The following is a 21,865-nucleotide window of genomic DNA, read 5'->3' on the forward strand; positions in this document are numbered from 1 at the left end:
ACATTTTTCATACCTTTGTCTTGCTGGCAAACCAGATGTTAGACCTATTAAACTAGACCGTACACAGCTCTCAACCAAATTGATTTTCGTTGGTTTGAGATTCAGCACGGAGTGGTTTTTACCAGATTTGCCTGTTAACTCTGTCGGAAAATAACAGAACTTCGGAAGATTCAATTCTACTCTTTTTTAGACTATAAGAATACGTGCAAAGCATAACAACGTGTAAGCCTATAAGCTACGTTTTAGCATTAAGGTGTACAAAGCAACGTATTAGTAATATCAACGATCAAGACAACAAGTGACACTTAGGCGACAAGGTTTTTTCGATGCTCTTTTACTGATTTTTTGTCTGATGTTATTGACGTAAAAAACAGTTCGTATTCAATCGGCAATTGTCTAGAAAACCTAAAAATATTAAGCCGAAAACCACCTCAATGGGTACATATCGTGGTTATATTTACTTAAAATTAGGTTAATTGAACTTTTTCGGAACTTTCTACGTATATTAGAACGATTTATACGCATTTAAATTCGAATATAAATACTCAATTCTGATTGGCTAAAATTCTTTCTTTATTTACTGCGTAACATCCTCCGGCCCGGAAGAAGAAGTTGGGAAAACTGGTACAAGTTTTACAAGCGGGCGGACGGGTGAACCGGTCGACGTACTTAAAACGGCGGAGCGCGCGACGCTATCGGAGCCGTAACGGAGTTCCACAATCCGAGCAGTTGGGTAGTAACCCCTAGGGTTGGTTTCCTCAACTATCTAAACCAAGTCACCGGTCTTAAGGTGTTGCTCGGCAGGCGTCTGCCACTTAGAGCGTCGGTTCAGCGTCGGTACGTACTCTTTGATCCAACGGGACCAGATCGCATTAGCGTACGACTGCGCACGGGCGTAACGTTTACGATGGTCGGACTCATTGTTGCCGACAACAGACGGAATACCCGTAGAGTGTTCTCCTAAAAGAAAGTGGTTTGGCGTTATAGCGTTCAAATCGCGCTGATCGGCGCTTACGGGTGTTAAAGGACGCGAATTGAGAGCATTCTCCACGAGACAAAAGGTAGTATGCAGTACCTCATACGTGAGGCGACGCGTGCCAAGAATAGTTTACAACACGTGTTTGAAGCTGCGTACCAACCTCTCCCAGATACCCCCTTGATGTGGTGCGCTGGGTGGATTGAACCTCCACTTTATGCTTTTGTGAGCGAGCTCAGCTGCAATGTTGACAACGTTCCACTTTTCAATACTTTCTCGGAGTTCTTTCTCCGCTCCAATAAAGTTAGTGCCATTGTCCGACCAAATCATGGCAGGTGTACCCCTACGGGACACAAACCGCTCAACTCCCATAACGCAAGAACTGGTGTCCATGGATGTAATTATCTCGACATGGACAGCGCGAGTAGTGAGACAGGTGAAGAGGAAGCCCCACCTTTTCTCAGTGGTACGGCGGACAGTAACATAGAATGGCCCAAAGTAGTCAACGCCAGTGTTCGTGAAGGGAGGAGACTGGTAAGCAAGTCTCTCCTTTGGTAAGTCAGACATGATTGGTTGCATAGTTACAGCTTGGAATTCTCGGCATCTCAGGCAGTGTGCTTTGATGGAACGCAAGGATGATCTTAGTTTCGGTATTGTATAGTGTTCCTGCACAATTGATCTTAGGTATTCAACGCCTTGATGATAATGCTTTACGTGCGTGTGTTCAAGGAACAGTTTTACAAACGGATGACGTGCATCTAAGATGATTGGGTACTTTACATTAAACCCAACTTCAATTAAGCGCTTGATGCGGCCCGAGGAACGTATTAGCTCATTTGGACTAATAAACGGTGAATGTGGAGCAATTCGGCTACTCCGTTTAACGAATTTATTGTCAAAAAGTTCTTTTCTTTCGGCTTCAAAAGACTCTCCTTGCACCAAGTACTGTAGATGACGCTCGGCTTCGTCAATCTCAGTAGGGTCAGTAATGCTACAATCGGGGTTACAGTAGCCGGCATGTTTCGGCAGAAGCCGGAGAACGTATGCGGCAATGCGCAAGTACTTTTGATAAGAACTAAACTTTTCAAATGGGAATAACGACGGAACGGGAGTTGTCTGTTTTTTAACAGATGTAGCGAGAGAGACAGTGTCTTCTATGATGACTGCTTGGTTGACGCCAAGTTTGATGTTATTAATGACGTCTTTGTTCGGTACGAAAGGGAAACTTGAGTTAGTTAAGAAATGTGGACCATTGACCCAACTGCTTAGTTGCAAAACCTCATCGGACATTGCACGCGTGCCAGCGTCAGCTGGATTATCCTTAGTTGCGACGTGGTTCCATTGGTCAACGCTGGTATACTCCAAAATTTCACAAACGTGGTTTGCAACAAAGATTGGTTGCTTTCCATTAGAGTTAATCCATTGGAGAACGGTCGTGTTATCTGTCCATCTGTCCACATGAATACTTGGTTAACAGTTACATTAAGTGCCTGAATAATTTCGTTCTTCAGCCGAGCGGCAAGTAGAGCTGCTTGCAATTCCAGTTTAGGGACAGTCATTACTTTCATTGGCGCCACGCGCGCTTTCCCCAAAACAAACGCAAGCTCTGTTTTTATCTTGCCCGTAGGAGTTGTTACTCGGGCTCGAAGAAATGCGACGGCACTAAAATATCCAGGGAACTGTCACCGAACATATGCAACTCTGTATTATCAAAGGGTCCACTAAAGTAACTTCGAGGAATTTTGATGTTTTCAAGCTTTGGTAAGTCCGCACTCCAGACCAAAAATCTTTGAACCATTTCCTGTGGGAGTTTGTCATCCCATTGCTGTCCTGTGACACGCCAGATGTCTTTTAAGAGCAATCGCGCACCGACGGTAAACGGTGCGACAAGACCAATGGGGTCAAAGACTTTCGAGACAAGACTTAGGACCAAGCGTTGCGTGAGGGACTTGGTGATAGCGCAGCTTGTACCCCTACTCACAACTAAAGTGTCATTAGTGTGATCCCACTTTAACCCTAGCACATGCGATGAATCCTCCTGACATGAAACAATAACCTTGGGCTCAGTTGATTGAGCCGAACCATCAATTCGATCAGCCAGATTTGGCACATTGCTTACAAGCTTTGTAAGCTTGAACCCACCGAGATGGAGAAGATGTACCAATTCCTTCGATCTAATGATGGCTTTCTCAGGAGACTCCACCGAGTCAAGGTAATCGTCCATGTAGAAGTTTTCACGGACGGCTTTTGCAGCTTCGGGGTGAAACTTGGCTTTGTCTCTCGCAGTGTGTTGTAATGCATAGTTTGCGCATGTGGGCGAGTCTTTAGCCCCGAATATATGGCGCGTATATTGATACACTACAACGTTAGTTGTGGGGTCCTTCCGCCACAGAAAGCGAAGTGATGGTTGATCTGATGGTAATACACCAACCTGTAGAAACATTCCCTCGATGTCGGCAGAGACGGCATATGGATGTTGTCGGAAGCGAAGAAGTACGTAAATAAGATTTTGCAGCAGATCAGGGCCAGTGAGCAAAGATTTATTCAGTGAGGCGCCATGGAATTTTGGATTTCTCTTGTTTATAGCGGAATCAAATTGATATTTTCGCAGAAGATTGCTTAAAAAACAAATTTATTGTCAGTTTTTAATCTATTTTTTTGTTGTCATGTAAGACAAGCGCGCATTCTGTTTCGTTTTCCGCAGACTGAATTGCATGCAATTAAAGTTGGTGAAATTGAAGTTAGGGAGAACTTTGATACCAAGCTTAGTTTGTTTCTGCATTGAACCTTCAATTTTTTGTCATCTGGCTAAAGAAAACATTCATTTGTGAAAAGATCTGGCAAGTCATCAATGTAAACAGAAAATAAAAATACTGCAAAGATTAGAGATTGGTTCTTGAGTGCTGCCGCTATGTATCTGACTGAAGGCTGATTTTTTATTACACATTAATTCTTGCTGCTCCCTAATTTGAAGCCCAAAATCCAAAGAAGAAGTTGTCGGAAACCCATTGACACAGTTTGTAAAGAATTTTGTTTAGATAGTTAGTGTGCAGATCTTTAACGATATCAAGATAAACAGTAAACTGTTGCCTACAAAGCTTTTTTGTAGAAGCCACTCATTTCCTGCCACTGTTGCTATTTGAAAAGTTTGGGCAAATACCGGACTGAGTTGACAAGAAGCAAATTCTAGCAGAAGCACAGCCATAGGACTCGATAACGATTATAATGTTACTATTATTCATAATAATAATACTAATAAAAAGAGAAATAGTAATAATAATAAAACTAGTAGAAGTAAAAAATAATAACGACGAAAATGAAAGTAACGATAATTATAATAATTGTAATAATTATAACTATAGGTAAGCTACTGATACTCAAAATAACCAAACTTGTTTTGCCAACTGAGCGATCCCCTCTGTGGGTTACTTGGGTTTTATTTCTAATTTTTAAATTTCACCCTATGAATCTTTCAAAGGTCACTATGCAATTGGATTATGTTGATTTCAGTTCATAGACGTCGTTTCGTTCATTAAAAATTTTTTAAAAAATGATTTATGTATGGGAATGAAAGCCTCAACGGACTTACCTAATCGAAGACCTCTGAACCGATTCTAAAGTGTTAAATCTCATCCTCAACTAACTTTTTACAAATTTTATATCATCCAAAAGAAATTCTGGATTTGATGATGTCGTCTTACAAATGTTTGCTTTATCTTTACTGGACACAGACAAGAAATAATTGTTGAATCCTGCGATCATTTCTGTATAACCAAAATTTTCCTCTCCTTTATTTTTATCAAGACATGCTGGTGTTCTGTTCATCTTCCTCGTTAGTTTATACGCGTCTCCTGATTACCATGTTTTTCTAAACTCAATAAAATTTTGTTTGTTTTTCTTCAAGGAAAATCACACTTTGTTTTTCAAAACATTTTTTTTCTTTGTTGGACCCGGTTTTTACTTTTCTCAGCTTGTTTTCAAGACAAATACTTATCGGTGACATTTAAAATGGGGCATTTACCCTTGTTGAGTTAGACAGGGAGACTGTATTCGTGCAATTTGTATTCCGTTTTGCCACTAAGGGATTCAAGAGGACGTCCTTTGAAGTTTTTGAAATTATAAAAAATCGAAAGATAATTGTATGTTGATGCCTATTCGATTTGCTAAAAACTTATTCTTCTGAGAACGATTGGACTTCCAGAAGCTCACTACAGATATCATTGTCACTGCAAAGAGACATCCAGTTGCTGGACAGAGATATCCAGTGGATTTCTTTTAATATATGTCACAATTTACAATACAACGGATTGGGGCTTGGGGAGACGATTTTTCACAAATTGTTGTTTCGATTTTTGCCACTCAGGCAGGAAAAACTTCGGCGCTTACTCGATAATTACTGTTTGATGGTTGATTGTATCAAAATTGGACGGATGTGGTCAAACACAAACAAGCAACTGCTGACAAAATCAAGTATAGTTTTCATTTTATATCTATCTTAGATGAAATGAAAGTGCTGTTTGAACAATAAACACACCTCCACCCTGTCAGGTCAACTTATTTGACCTTTCCTGTTTGTATAATTGTCGTCACGATAGACCTTTTTGAGGCTTTTATCTAGCCACGTGTCAGCCAATCCAAAGTTTTCGTGTTCAAAATGAGCGGCGTATGCAGTTTTCTTCATCGGATTATGTTCAACAAAAATTAACAGTTCAGGAAAAGGTTTTGTACATTTTCACTTTTTTGTGTCACTGTCCTTGTGATGGTTTTTTACCTTAGAAAAGCTGAGAGTTATCTTCTCTTTCGTCATATCTGCTCTTATCAGTTTATTAATAGTTTAGACGGTTTTGTAAAAACCTCAGAGTAGTTTATTTTAAAAGCCTGAGCAAACGATAGTAAAGTTTCTGTATTTTTTTTTCTCCCATCAACTTGAGTCTAATTTTTTTTTGTTAAATAGCAGAATTGGTTCACTTCCTCTCTGTTTTCTTAGTGCTACAACCTGATAATTAGGTTTTATCTCCATAAACTTGAGACGCAATTCCTCCATCAATTCCTCCGTAGTCATCAGAATTGCTCCTCAGTTTTTTGCGAGCCCTAAAGCAAGTCATTTATTTGAGTTTTTTGTTTGTTAAATGAAAAACTCGTCATTAAACTATTTCTCTACGTTCCTTTGGGTTTTTTTGGTTGTTAAATAAAAACAAACTGGTCATAAGCAATCGTCATAAAACCATGCATCACATTCGCACTCCAATGAATCAATTGTCTTCGCTGCTTGCTTTTTTTTGTTTTATTACATATTTTTTTATACTGTTTTATGGATTAATAGCTTGAAATAAATCTTTCATTTCTATAGTCAAACTGTCTTTTCTTTTTTCTCAATCAATTCGGTGTAAAAAAAAGCTAGCGAAAAAATTGGAAAGATCTCATCGGAGAATTTGTATCCGTTTCGGAAGTAGAATTGCCTCTGGTTCCATTAGACCCCAAGTCCACAAAATAAAATAGTTAGGACGCAAAACACAGAGTGGGAGCACAAAATTTCTCAGATTGAGAATGAGCTTAAACAACGGATTTTGCTACTTTCTTCTTTTGTTGTCTTCACGATTTTGCCGTAACAATCATACATGTGACCTCTTTGACTTCTGCAGAATGCGTTTACGAGTCTTGAGTAATCGCCAAAAATTTATTTGCTCTTCAAAATGGGCTACATTTCCACTAAAGTGGTCGATGTATTCAATAAAAATTGCATCATAAAATGGTCCGCATATTGGGTGCCGTTGCAGATGACATTTTTAAATTAGTTTATAGAAATTTAAAGTCTGAAATCTAGCAAAAGATTTTAACAGTGCACTTTGACATCTTCCCTGTCAAAAGAGTTGTGAAGTTCACATAATCAAGCAAGTAACAACTAACTAAAGTAACTATTTCTGATTTGAAAAGTTTCTACGTTTTTGTATTCTTCTTTGAGCACTCTTACTAGATGGTGGTCAAATCGTTAGAGTATCATCAAAGCTATGTACTGTTTTGTTAGATTATTGATATACCTTGCATATATATATATATATATATATATATATATGCTCTAATCAATAGAGCAATTGCGTAAGCTGTTCAACTGTCGTAATAGCAATAGGAAGCGGTAAAACGTTACGTAATAGGAAGCGGTGCACACGGTACCGACTTAGTATGATTACTAAGATGCTTTTTGTTAATGAGGGCATCGTTTTGTCGTTTGTTCACTTTTCGGCTGAAGGTATGGTAGGACTTATTGGTTTGATCTATTGTGCTCTATTTTAAAGCATCAATCAGTTTTTTATGATCTTAGTATGATTTTCAAGATTTCATACAAGTCATATATGACTTTGCATGGTTACTAAGAATCATATATGACTTTACTGTATGATTGCTGAGAAACAATTATGGTGAGCAAGACGGGGTTTTATCGGCCGCTAGACTTTATTAAACTTGGATTTATTCGACCTGAAGGAACTTCTCGATGGCGATAACAACCAGGTGGCAATATTCATTATTTGTTTGGATTTGCATATAGACAACCTAATGAAATCGCAGCTGATTATACTTTTAAATTTAAGTCATTCGCTTTGCTCAGCCCTTTTTTTGCGTACCACTTTAATGCAAATAATTTACACAATCAGATCAGTGTTGTCTTTTATTAATAGCCGCGAAGCGATAGCGGCTATTATTGGGGACATCGTGGTTTTTTACAATTCAAAGAATTTGAATTGTATTGGGGCGCTGTCTTTTTTTTTAAGATCTGTTCACACATTTTCATGATTTTTGAAGTCAAATTGGAGTAGTGATTTTGGTCACGCCGAAACAGGAAATGGAGCGAAAAAGCGAGCGGTTTTGCGGCGTGAATTTTTTTCGCTCTAATTTTAAAGTAGAGTGAGAAAACGGTGTTTGAACAAAAATTCGGTTTCTCGGTAGTGGTTTTTTGTTCACATGCGGCAATTTCACTCTGATTTTTACTGTTTTTTCGATTTTTTGGATTGGATTTTTTTCTAAATGGTTTTCGCAATCCATTCACAGCTCATTCTAGGCCTAGTTTTTTATTTGTATTAAATTTTCATTTCTCGCTGGGGGTTTTTCTGTTCACATGCGGCATTTTGATATTGATTTTCTGTTTTTTTCTTATTTTTTTGATCTCATTTTTTTGAAAATGGTTTTCTGAATTCACTCATAAACCATTCTAGGTCTAGTTTTCCTGTTTAGTCAATGAAAATTCTTTGAATTGTACGTCAGGACTTGTCCTGCTATGTTTTTTAATTCGTCGTCTCCATCGATGATTCTTACGACCTGACTTCTTGGAATTGACTTCTTGGAATTGACTTAAGTTACATCTATTGCTTTGCAGTTAAAATTTGTGTACGTGACGTTGTTTCTGCTTTTAGGTCAATTGCGTGACTTACCTCACTCAAAAAAATTGACTTCTGAACTCACTTATGGAACTTTAATTTTTTATGAAGATTTACTAGTTAATAGTGTGCATCTAAGTAGTGCCAATCTTATATGCCCTAATTTGTGATTATTAGTCTTGAGTTTTTGATTTCGAATATCAATTTTGAAATAGTTCTTTAAGGGCGTTTTCCTTATAGAACGTATGTGTCAAAAATTGACAGTCCGAAGCTAACCCGAAAAGTCTAGTGGTCTATTGAAGGACTGGTTGTCGATCTGTCTATCTTATTTCTTTAGGTGTTTCAATTCCTGGAAGGCCACGAGCGTCTATCGCGGCTATTTTCCGGCAATCTGCCGGCTCTGTTTTTTGTATTATAATATGATTTCGTCAATTAATGTCTTATGGTAACTTTTTCTTAATTTAACTGGGCCGGCAAAACAAGCGTTTGGATATAAAGAGGCAATTGAAGGCCAATTATAACATGTACTAATTTTTGTGAAGCCCCCCCCCCGAAGTTAGATTTTATTAACTATAGAGGCCACTTGGGTTTACAGGTCACGTATCTTGTAAGCTGGAGAATGGCAGTGACCTCGAATCCCCAATTGACCTGGAGACAATCAGCGTGGACGAGGTCAAAAGGGCGTGTGAGGAGAATAAGGCAGATGTCAAAATACCAATTGCAGAGGCTCTTCTAGTCAACTCGGGGGAGAGGGGCATCACAAAGGTACCTTTGGCAAGCTCCTTGTTAATTGGGGTAATTGGCTTTGTACAAAATTGGCTAACCGTAGGCTAAATTTCACCACTGAAAACTGATGTGCATTTGCAAATCTTCTTGATCTGCATTTATTGAACCTAGAATGGGGTCAGTAGTTCGTAAATAATTCGATCCATCATAAGTAAAGATTGTAAAATCAATTTAGTTTTGATTTTTCGAAACTGACGTTTGATACTGGATGTTTGAGAGCAAAAAAACTTTGCTGTGAAATGCTTATGTCTAGGTCACATGATTCTGCATGACGTTAGAGAGAACTTACGGCGCGTCACCTTGCTAAAACACCTATTTAATTTTTCACATATTAAAATGCGCAAATGGTAATGGAGATCAACATCTGGCTATGTATACAGGAACTTATTGCATTTGATCTTGTGGCATTTTAGACTTTGCGGCATTGCAATATGCTTGTTTTGAGTTTAGGTTACGTGACTGTGATGAAGTCACAGAGAAAATCTGATATTGAGAACCGAGCTGAGTCATGACTCGAGTCATAGCTTCGAGTCATAGCTAATTTTTTGTCTGGATTGTCTGGTCACTGCCCACTTTTGTCTGGATTACCGGTTCCACCACCTCACTCCGGGTTGCTTACAAACAAAATTTTCCATGTGTCAAGAATTGTCAAGATCTTATCAAGAAACGCCAAGAAAATTTCACGACATGTCTTGATAAGATCTTGTCAAGATCTTATCAAGGTGCTCCAAGAAACATTTGCCTATCAAGATCTTGACAAGATCTTTCAAGTTGTAATTTTCAAAATTCCCAAACATTTTTGAAGTCAACTTTTGGCTATGTACATAGAAACGTCAGGCAGTATAGATTTAGGTCATATTTTAGAACTTGCACGTGTGTGTTTTACGTTACTTTTGGCTATGTTCAGGCGTTCGAGAGTGGAGAGATGTTCTCTAAGTACTTCCGCGACTGTTTGTCCTACATTGAGAAGAAACTGTCTCTAGACCTGGAGTACTGTATGAAGCTGTACAAGGTATCCCAGGGCTACAACTTCTCAGCCATAGACGAGAACTACGCCACCCTCCCCCTCTGGGGAACCGTCTCATTCATGAACTTACAGGTTAGCTACCACATCCTATAGAAACGGAAAGGCATTCAAAAGTTACTTTTTTATTTATAGGAAGAAAACATAGAAACTGATGTTTTAAACGTATGATTCCATAGGAGAGTTAGTTTGAATTGACGCGTGAATGATTCAAGACAGCATTATCGTTTTTTTTGTTGTAATTGTTCCGACCCCTCTTGAAGGGGGGAACTATATACTGAAATGGGTTTTTTTCAAACAATTTTGGCCGATCAGTATAATAATCGTAGAGAGTTGTAAGTGGTATCACTAGAAAGCCCATCCAGCGTATAATCTGGAATTTAAAAGATTTTTTCAATTTCGCTTTTTATAGGGAGTTATCGAGGTTTAAAGTTTTGTGAATATTAGACGTAATTTTTATTCACATTTATGACCAAATTTTCGTCAATTTTGACCAAATTTTTGTCAATTTTGACCAAATTTTCGTCAATTTTGACCAAATTTTCGTCAATTTTGCTAAAATATGTTAAAATTGTTAACTGTAGTGTTTTTGATTTCATCTCTAAAGATACATGAGTGTTGCTGAATTGTTCGATCCGAGTTTCTTTGGCTACAAATTATGCTAAATTTTTCAAAATTCAGACTTTTTTTCGACTTTTTAACTTTTTTTAGCACACTTGCTTTAAATTTAGCCGATCAGTATAATAATCGTAGAGAGTTGTAAGTGGTATCATTGGAAAGCCCATCCAGCGTATAATCTGGAATTTAAAAGATTTTTTCAATTTCCCTTTTTATAGGGAGTTATCGAGGTTTAAAGTTTTGTGAATATTAGACGTAATTTTTATTCACATTTATGACCAAATTTTCGTCAATTTTGACCAAATTTTCGTCAATTTTGACCAAATTTTCGTCAATTTTGCTAAAATATGTTAAAATTGTTAACTGTAGTGTTTTTGATTTCATCTCTAAAGATACATGAGTGTTGCTGAATTGTTCGATCCGAGTTTCTTTGGCTACAAATTATGCTAAATTTTTCAAAATTCAGTCTTCTTTTCCACTTTTTAACTTTTTTTAGCACACTTGCTTTAAATTTGCTGGAAGTAGACACTTTAAAACTGCGACCATGCTATTCCTAAGCTCAAAAAAGTGCTAGCTGTACTCAGGCTGGCTGTAAGAGTCTTCTGGAATTATAATTTTGCTAGTTTTTTTGCAAATTTGAACACTTTAAATGTGCAAAATGCATTATTTACTTTTGAAAAACTGAAAAATTGAGTGTTTTTTTAGACGCGCAGCAATATCTGGGCTGATCTTGATCTCGCCACGGATCCTTATGACAGAAATTTTTTTAGATTTTAATGGGGCGCGACCTTTTTTTAAAAAATATTTCCGCTATGTAAATGTTTTTTATGTAAATTACGGACAAGAATTTTAAGTCAATGCCCAATTTTTGACAGAAAATATTTACAATAAACGTGACCCAACGAAATCATATGGGTTCGGAGTTAAGCTCATGGTTTTTAAGGCTCTGATCGATTGTTTTCGTGAAAGTTTTATTAACTTCTTGCGTTTTGCTTTCATTTTTTAAAACTTTTTGTAGCCCAATGACTTAGTTTCCCAATGAAGGCATAAAAGAACCTAGACAATTTCTGTCAATTGTTATCTAACGTCTGTTATAACTTCGAAAATATTTGTTTTTGAGAAAATATCGGTGAATTTTTGAACTTTGCCACTATTTTATCCTATTTCTCTCAACTTCGGGCGCAGTCTGATTAAAATCAGGCGGCAACTGACTTCCTCTGAGTTATAAACTAATGTCGGTAACGGTTTTATATTCAATTAAGGGTTTCTTTATTTTGGTACTACGCGTTTTCAATTTCTTTTGTTTTTGATCGTAATTGCATATTTTATGAGTTCATTCTGTTTGCTTGTCAAGGTATCACATTTTTGACTGGTCCAATTGAAGAAAAGCATTGTCGGGAATGTAACTAACTTTAGAAAAAGGCATATCTATATATGTTAATGTTTTTGTTGAATAGTTTATGCTTTTATGGCTGATACATAGTTTTCACGCAAACTTTTGTGGATTTTTTTTATTTTTCCTGTTTGTCTTTCTTTTTGTTGTTGTACGTCATATACCCGATGAAAATAGATGTTAATTGTTTTCGTAAGATGTATAATTAATTCTAATTAAAGATTTCAGTTTTGCAGTTTGTTTAAATGACGTTCAAATTAAATTTTAAAAAATATTTATTTTTTTCATCTGTCACTTTTTTGCCTTTTTTGTCATCATGTAAACCAATCAAACTGATTAGAAGTCTCGATTAATTTAGTTGATTCAAACATTTTTTAACGCTTGGCTATAAGCTGTGACTGACTGCTTCGACGATTTAGTTTCATAAAAACATCTTTCGAGATTTCTAAAATTTTCAGTTTTGGGTTACCTTTTTGTTGTCATGTATAAGTTGTCCTTTTATAAGGAAGACTCGTTGGTGTTAAGAAGTGAAAATGACATTTTACTTTTCTTACAGGTCTTTTAATAATGGTGCCTTGAACAGTGTCATGTCTTAAAATTGTTTGAAGTTTTGGCTTCCTGATGTATTTGTTTTTTGTAGGCTCGAACTTAGTCTCATTATTAACGGGCCTAATTGGCTTCCTGAAGTGTTGAAATCTAATCTATCCTGTTTTTTTGTAGTCGTAAGTAATACGATTTTTGAAAATTTTTGTTACGTTTTAAGGGATAACAAAAAAAAGTTACGTTTTAAGGGATTTTTGGTTTCTCCTCAAATTAAAACAACAATCGTTAGTCCCATTGGCTTTGAGATTTTGCGCAAACGGACATTGGATAATGACATGTCTTAATTGTACCCTATGTAGACATAAATGAATATTTTAGTGATTTCAGTTGATATTGTTTTCAAAAATGCAAAATTGTTTTTGAAATTCGCACCTATTTGCTTTCTTTCGAGCTGTTATCCAGTCGCATTGGGGTTAGGCCCCATATCTTTCCTAATGAAGTATATGTTAAATTGTTTTGTTTTGGTTTTCATTGGATGCGAAAGTGATTTTAATATGATTTTTTTAATTACAGACATCGGGTTGTGGTCGTAAATATTGTTTGTTGTTTGATTTTTATTTTTGTTCTTTCTAGTATTCCTATTATCAACAACTTTCATCGGCCCTCTAGCGTGTCATTATCATATTTTATTGGTTGTTTATTGAACGATGTTTATGTTTTTGAATGTTTTCTCTCTCTTCATCATTTGGTAGCCAATTGAGTCAAGAATGTGGATGAGTGGTGTCGGAACGTTAATGGCGTACGCACATTACCGAGCCTCACATTATCTTGTTATAATAATGTTTAAACTTTTCTGCTGGTATTGAATTTACATATTAAAATGAAACGATTCGAATTTTTCTAGTCTCATCCCATCTCTCTGTTGAAATATTCGATTGCTAGTTGCATATTTTTTGTTCGACTTTTGAAAATGATGAAATCAATTATTGGATAGAAGTGCCAGTTTTGCTCGTAATTTTGCAATTTTTTTCGTTTTTGTTAGACCAAAAATAGTGTGAATAACAAAGACAAGGGTAGATTTTTCTTAGGTGAAGGTAAATGATTTTGCATGTATTGCAAGAAAAATTGCGTGATAACTCTTGAAAAATTTTTTCAGTGCAATAATAATTAATGACTAGCTCAATTATAACATCTAATTAATCGTCGATTTGGTATTAAGGCTGTCAAAAATTGATTTCTGACTTTTTAATAGCCGCAAAGCGGTAGCTGGTGCTATTATTGGCCTAATCTTGGTTTTAATGACTCGAATAGGAGCAATGGTTTTCTTGAATTTTTTTCACTGGAAGTACTATGTGTTCAGACCTATCTGTTAACTGATTTTTGCTGAGCTAAAAAAAATTTCTGTTCACATTCTCCGTTGAAAGAATTATCTTCTGACTTTGATATTTTTGATAGGAAAGTGAACAGAGCTAACCACGGTTAGCCGTTTTTCGTCCATTTGGCTAAGTTCTGAACTGTAGACTGGATTTTCATGCAGAAATTACTTTTTATTGAAGCCTCGGTACCATATGGCCCGCAGCGTTTCATGAAAAAAAGTGTGTTTGAGAGCTCAGTGATGGATTTCAAGTGAAAAATTGTCTTAAATTTCTCTGTTTTATAAGGAAACTGAATTTTCCTACAAATACTCCATTTTTGCAGCTTTGAGTGGACTTCCAAGTGAACAGTGTTTACATTAACGATAATATGTCAACTCATGCGTTCCCTTCTTTTCTTTTCGACGCTCTTTATAAAGCTGTTTCTTAAGAATATCAATTTTTGCTCTTTTTGTCCAATTTTTATTTTTTTCTTTTGACTTTTAACTGTTTAGTCGAAATAGGAACTTTGTGCACAATCAGAGATGTGTTTTTAGTGTAATTGATAAATGAAATCATTTGTAGCAATAGGTTTTCGAAAGTACCTGAAAAAAATGTAGCAAGGCTGCTGTCACTTTAAATTTGATGGATTGTAAATGTTGATAGTTTTTTACAATTATTTTTTTTTTTGGTTTTTAACATTATGGAGTTGTTCTTTTGCTATATTTTTGCCGTGTTCGTTAATTACTGTTAACTCGAGTTTTGATTTTGTTGTTTTTTGCTCGAATATTTATCAAATTCTGTTCACGTATTTTTTAGCTTTTTGCCATCCCTTCATGCGTTTGATTTTTCAAGATTTCAGCCTCTTTGTTATCATTTGTCTTCTGTTGTTCGAAGTTTCAATCTGTGTTTCTCTTTTCGCTTTTCGCTTTTCCTTATTAGTTTAATTTTCCAAATGAAAAGATTCATTTTGATCAAAAGTTTCTGCCACAAGAGAAAATTAAGCATAATTTTCTTTATGTGCTGTGAAACTAAAACCATATTATTTTTGTTACATTTTTCAATAATAGAATTTTTGGTAATTGAAATTTAATTTCCATTCAATTTTTAAAAAACCATTCTTTTTCTACGATCGTTTGCTGCTGGGTTTTAGAGTGAATTTCCGGGATCTGAATTTCAATGTGGTTTGTTGGAATTTTTCTTAGGCTGGTAAACATTTTCAAATTTGTCAGTTTTTGCCCATCCTTAAAACTTTGCCTATTCTTATTTTTACAAGAAAATATTTCTAAACTGATAAAAAGATTTGATGCTTTAAAAATTTTCTATGGATAATCTTGGGACAATTTTATTAACATTTGAGTTCTGCTTTCCGTGTCGTAGATTTTGCTTAAAATGTGACTAATTTTTTTGAGCTTTGACATCATTGTATTATGTTAATACAAATTTTTTATTTGCAACATGCACGTTTTAAGTTTTTAAATATCTGATTTAAAAATGGCGAAGAAGAATGCGTCTCGTGGCAACAAAATCTGGCTTTGGCCTCATTTAGCATTCTAATTTGTTCGGAAATTCAAGTTTTGCTCATTGGGTTCTTTTTTGTTCATCTAATTTTTGAATGGTAGAATTGGAGAGCGGTTGTTTTCGTTTTTCATTTTGAGTTTCTACTGCTTGCGTGCTGTTTTCAACATATGTTTGGAATGGCGCCACGCTTGGACTCTCTTCTGGAAATCTTGTGGCTATGTTTTTTGCTGTCAAGAATTTTGTTGCGACCATATGACGTCTTGATCAATTCAAATCTGCTTTTTTCATTAATTCATGTTTTTTCACTGAATTGCGTGCTTGACGTCAATATTCACTCTTAACGGACCGAGCTCTTTTGTTTGTCCGCCTCACTCTCCAAAAGGACTCCCGCACTATCGAAATGAATATCAATTTCTGTATTTCCAGGCGATGAGGTCAATATCTGTGTAACCCTAATTGGAGATTGTTTAAGAGGATACAAAAGGGATCAAACATCTTACAAAGACTATGAATCAAAATATAACATCTCGGCAATTATTAAAAGATGAAGAATGTATTCTTTTCATTATCTTGTTGAAGTTGCACATCTACAAAGCTATCGTGGAGATTTTGGGGCAATCTGCCAGCTATCTTTTTGAGAGCCTTAAAAGGCAGTTTTGTGCACTGGGTTTTAGGCACGGTAAAATACTTTCAGGAGTAACAAATCTCTTAGTAAAAAAAGAGTCTATTGTAAAATTTCTTAGAGGGAGCAACATCAAAAACTTATATGTGTGTCCAAGTGGTTATCTTTAGTTGGTTATATCAAAAAGCGGGAAAATTTTCCTTCACAAGAATCATTCCTTAATAAATTTATGCTAATTACAAAGCGCCGGGATCATTGAAAATCTTATAAACTTTTGGACACGATCTTGCGTAACTTCCGAGGTAAAGTGTTCTTTTAACATAATGACTTACTAATTCTCTCATTTATTGAATAAACTGATTTCGAACAATTTTTCTGTTTGCATTGCTTGTCATTTTGAAAAAAAAACATTTTAGTAAACTTTTTGCCGACACGGTTAAAAAATCCTTGCCATGTGATACATCCAAATATTTGATATAAATGGAGAAAATTAGTTGCTCCAAAACCTGCTTAACGTACTACTATACTCCATCAACCTGAGTAGCTTTCAGAACTTTTATCAGAAAATGGTTCCTATTTCAATTGAGACTTGGAACGCAGAAAAAACTTTTCACCGTTCTCGCTAGTGTTGCTAACGAATATTTTTCTGTACAAAAAAGGTGATCAGTAGAAATAGAAACAGAAAATATGGGTTAAAACAATATGGAATCCAGGAAATTTAATAGTATGACATTGAGATTTTTTGAGGGTGTAATTTTTTCGGAACAATGTTTTAATTTTGGTATTTAAATCTGCTGATACGTTTTTCATCTGGTCACCACTTCTATGACCCACTTAGATTTTCTGGAAAAGATTTGCTTCACAATTTTTTTGCCAGCCCTAGTTTTACCTTCAACAAACTTTTGTCCCCCATACGCATCAAAGAGACCAACCAACTTTTTATTGATCAATTCTTGTAGACGAAATATTAAGATGTCGGACTGATAGCAAAATAATATCTACTAACCGTGTTGTGAGTTGAATTTTTTTCCAAATTGACGAGTAAATTACTTTCAAAACGATTCATTTAAAATTTAAAAATCAGAAATAATTTGTTCATTTTTTTCTCAAGTACAATATTTTAAATCGAAATTAAGAGTTCCGTTTTCTGCTAAACATAAAAATAACTTTTGAAGTAGCTAAAGTTTCTTTAGGATGGTACTACTTTAAATTGCTGAACCAGATGCTGTTTTAACACTTTTTTGATTTGTTTCGAGATTTCACTTTCCATATCTCAATCGGAAGTGTATTCCGTTATAGAATGCTTTTTTTGTTTTACAGAATGGTTACCTGCCTTTAATACAATCAGTTGGTCTGTTCTGCATTTTTTCTGACCCGAACGTTACCCCCACGAGAATGTTATCTATACGAAAGGCATTTCTTGAAATAATAGCCTTTCATAACTTCGAAACACTCATTTGATTGATGAGAAATTCAGCTGATAAAATGTCAGATTTCATTTAAAGATTTCTTGACTTTTCAAAAAAAATTTCTTTTGTAGCATACCTTGGTGCCCCAATTTATTTGTCGGTTTATCCGTTGTTTTGATTAAATGCTAATATTTTGAAAAAAATAACGCACTGGAAGGTAAATATAAGTGTAGTAGTGATCCAAACACCAATAATCGTGCTCCACATGTTAATTGATGACGTGGAATTTGTATTGATTGTATGCCCACCGCCATTTTTGAGAGAATTGTGTTGAGTTGATTGTAGAAGCCCAAAATTCAAAATATGCGATGTGTTTTTTTTGCTTTTACTTGTATTCGATCATCATTCTGCCATGATTTTTTTTCGAAAATTGAAGGAAATCGGTTTTGTCAGCATTCATTTTTAACTTGTTTTTTGGGTATTCGTCCCTTTGATATAAAAACAAGTATCATCTACAAACTGAATGTTTTAAAAATTTCCTTGTATCCTTGTACTTTTTCTTGAAAGTCATTGATGTTGAGCAGGAAAATGATAGACTATAAATTAGTTCCACGAGGAATATCATAGCTGATTATTGTCCATTATGAACAAAATGTCGTCTACTTTTACACATTGCCTTCTGTCAGCAAGAAATGGATCAAACACCTTTACAGCGTTATCTGAAAATCTGTAAGCACCTAATTTTCTGAAGAACTTTTGATGCGATATTGAGTTGAACGCTTTGACAAGATCCAAAAAAAAACAAATCTATCATGATTATCCTGCAAGTCTTCAACTAAATGCAAAAGAGCATCTAGGTACGTTTTATACCTCTGAAATTCAAATTGAGTACCATTGGGTTTTTTTTGTTGGTGTTTATTCACTTGATTCAAAAGAAAGTCTTGCAAAGTTTTTTATTGATTTATTGTTTCATTATTTGGAGTTTGTCTTAAGCTTATGTTATATCAAAACAGATTTTACCCCCTGGAGCACGCATAGAAAATATATATCTGCAGCGAATAGTTTTCATAAAATTGAACAATTTGCTCAATGATGGGCCTTATATTTACAATAAAATGGGTTTTCTTCTCAATCTTTAATGAGATTAGCCGCGTTTCTTTAAAGATATGCAATAGTTCCAATTGCTAGGAATCTTTGCTAGGACATTATTGATTTCAAACAACATTGGAATTTTATTGGATGTCAATTCTCTGACTTGAGAAGGTATCTAGCAGACAATTGGTAATTTAGACAAAAATAAGCACAGACGCATGTCAATTCGTACGCGATAGTGCTAGAATTTAATGGCTTCGAACACATTTATAATTTTCAAGCATCTGCAACATCTGTTTATATGTTTTGCTTAAAGATGCGTAGGTTGCGCCCAATCTTAATAATGGGCTGATAACTATTAAAAAGTTTTTGACTTTCTGCTACTTTCTCTTACAGAAGTGTTTAACAAGTTTTTCAGAACCACAAATTTTCATAAGATTCTGGTCTCTAACTCATCGAAACAATTCTAAACAAGAAACCAAACTGCCGTTTTTTTGAACTTCTAAAAGCCGTTAGCTCTGTGTCACTTAATAGGTTTTTTTAAAAACATTAACTTCGTTGAACTCACTATAAGAGATAAACAATTGCTCCTTCTCTTCCATAATGCAATACCGATTTAATAAACCTTGCAAGACTAACTTTTTCTTAGAAGATTTTTTTAAGATTCACAAGATCAACTTTTGTTTAGGGAAGAAAAACTGCTGAAAACGCCAGGAAACAGCGCTTAAGTTATCTGCATTTGGCTGTAAAAGTGTTTTCTGAAATTTTATGCCTTCCAGGACAAAGAGTATTGTAAGAAACTGAATGAGGTGACAATGGAACTGCAGAATCGTAAGTTTGTGGAGTCCCTGCGCAGTCGAAGACAGGAGTTCGATGACCTGAGAAAGGAGATCAAAGATCTGTGGGAGATGGAGGAGAGGAACTACACCAATACTTGTGTACTCGTCAAAAAAGCCAGAGACAACTATTGGCTCAAGGTGTCTCCACTTTCTGTTTATCTTCAAGCCGGAAAAATGCAAAGTTTTAGAAAAAAGCTGCAAAGTTTTAGAAAAAAAACTAAACTTTTAGAAAAAAGCTGCAACAAAGTTTTGTCCTTTCAAATTTGAACACTTCATGTTTCCACTAAGACGTAGTGATATCTTGTAGATCGTTTAAAAAGAGTACACATTTATACGTTTTATGAGATCTTAGCAGGTTTAAACATAGCTGGAGGAATTCAGCACGGTTCGCTGGAAAAATACGTAAACCTGCACAAAATTTTGACTACCAGTTAATTTGTCAAATAGAAAAATTCTTAAAAATAGATGTTTGCCGTCATTCTTTATAATTTTGTTCTAGGAAAAATAGCTTTATTTGTATTCAATGAGCTATTAATATCTTTTACTCTCGTCATTGCTATTTCATTCTAAATCTGCACAAATTTGGATTTTGCAGCTGTTTCCTTACTTCGAAATTGTGACCACCCAGTTTTTTAAAATAAAAGTTTTTGAATCCTAATTTTATCATGTTGTTTTCATAATTTGTAAGAAATCAATAACTCATCATGTAAGGAATTTTCATTGATTTGATTTGAATTGACTAGCTGTAGTAGTAGGTGAGCAAAACAGGGGTGGGGTAAAAAGACGTGCCTATGTATTAAGATTAGGTATTGCCGTTTTCATCCATTTTTCAAAGAATTATGTACCAGCCGCTTGAGTGAGCTTGTATTAGATATTATCAATTACATAGGATGTATATGTGTACAAAGATTAGGTATATCCTGTTTTTGTAATTTTTTAAGGACATATCTATGTATTAAGCGCTTGACTGAATGTGCCGGATTTCACAAAAAACACCACTTCAAACAGATCGGTTCCTACACACTCCCGTACCAAATCAGTGGCTAATTAGCAGAATCTATCGCAGCAACTTGCGCGATCTAATTTCTTTGATCTTTCTTTTGATCTTTTTAATTTTGTCTCTCATGTTTTTCAGTATTTTTTCTCAAGATGTCGTTTTTCCTAAATAATTTATGATTGAAAAGTGTATTTTTACAAAATATACACTTTTTACAAACAAAAAGTGTATATTGTTATATTTACTTTATTTGTCTTTTATCTATGTGAAAGTTTTTTTTTTTAAAAAATAGGGTTCATTGTGTTTCTTTTTGAAGATTTTACTTAAAGTAGTTCACTTTTTCTTATGTTTTTTAAAAATTTTTGATGCAACACTTTATTTTTTATAAAAAAACTTTCGAGAGAAAATGCATTTTTTCAGAATTTTTTTTTCTAGTTCTCATATGTAATTTTTGAAACAGTTATTTAGAATGCTTGTTTTACATTATTTTACATGTTAAAATTTATTTTTTTTTAACTAAACAATGATTTTATAAATTGTTTTTCGATGCAAAAACGTCGTTTTTGCTTAAGCGTTCTGTCAAAAGTGTATTTTGAGAATTTCTGTTTCCTACTTTTCCATTTATAAGTTTTTGAAAAAAAAATCACGTTGATTTTGTCTTAAGTTTTGCAAAAATGAATTCGTTTTTTAAAAAGATTGTTGTTGTTCGATACAAAATTTATGCATTTAAAAACGTCGTTTTTTGACATGACCTTTTATACAAAAAAATTATTTTTTTAATTTATAATTCTGTTTTTCTTTTTTGCTTTTTTGGGTCTTTAAAAAATAACATAAACTTGACCCGTTTTTAGAAAAGTTTTTTTTTAATTTCATCCAATCACATACTTTGTGGGATCTAATATTGGAATGGTTTGTGCTTGAGACTTTTCATTTTGAGTATTGCCTCTGTTGCACATAGTTGCACAGTTTTGTCTCTGCCTCTGACTCTATCTTTTACTTTTGTGCTGATATCCGTACACATTTGTTGTCCAATGTTTGTTCTGTTTTTTCTCACAAAAGAAGTCTTAAATTATTTTGAATGAAATCCTCTCTCGGTGTTGCATTGTGAAACCTGTTTTCAAAAAGCTACTTGCAAATTTTGTTGCTACCTGACTTTCAACTACCTCACAGTTTAAGTAGAAACAGTTTGGCTACGCTATCTCCAAAAAACGTTTTAAGAAAACGTCACAATTAGAAATGGAATTATTTTGTTCAGTAAAACAGCATACATGCAATTGTTAACTATTATTAGGAGTTTCTAAGCAAAAAAAATGATTGGAAAAA

The 21,865-nt window shown here is 34.8% G+C and overlaps 1 protein-coding gene across 3 annotated transcripts in view; it reads left to right on the forward strand.

Moving 5' to 3' along the window:
• The window catches only part of LOC142336183 (rho GTPase-activating protein 45-like), an 89,858-nt gene that overhangs the window by 60,618 nt on the left and 7,375 nt on the right, over nucleotides 1–21,865 (forward strand). For all 3 annotated transcript variants that reach the window (XM_075384816.1, XM_075384814.1, XM_075384815.1), the window contains exons 4-6: nucleotides 8,942–9,111; nucleotides 10,040–10,231; nucleotides 19,486–19,683. In XM_075384816.1, the coding sequence (XP_075240931.1) occupies nucleotides 8,942–9,111; nucleotides 10,040–10,231; nucleotides 19,486–19,683 (560 nt within the window). The remainder of the gene's footprint in view (nucleotides 1–8,941; nucleotides 9,112–10,039; nucleotides 10,232–19,485; nucleotides 19,684–21,865) is intronic.

This window comes from Convolutriloba macropyga, chromosome 3, assembly GCF_964194025.1.
Source record: "Convolutriloba macropyga chromosome 3, txConMacr16.3, whole genome shotgun sequence".
NCBI lineage: Eukaryota > Metazoa > Xenacoelomorpha > Acoela > Convolutidae > Convolutriloba > Convolutriloba macropyga.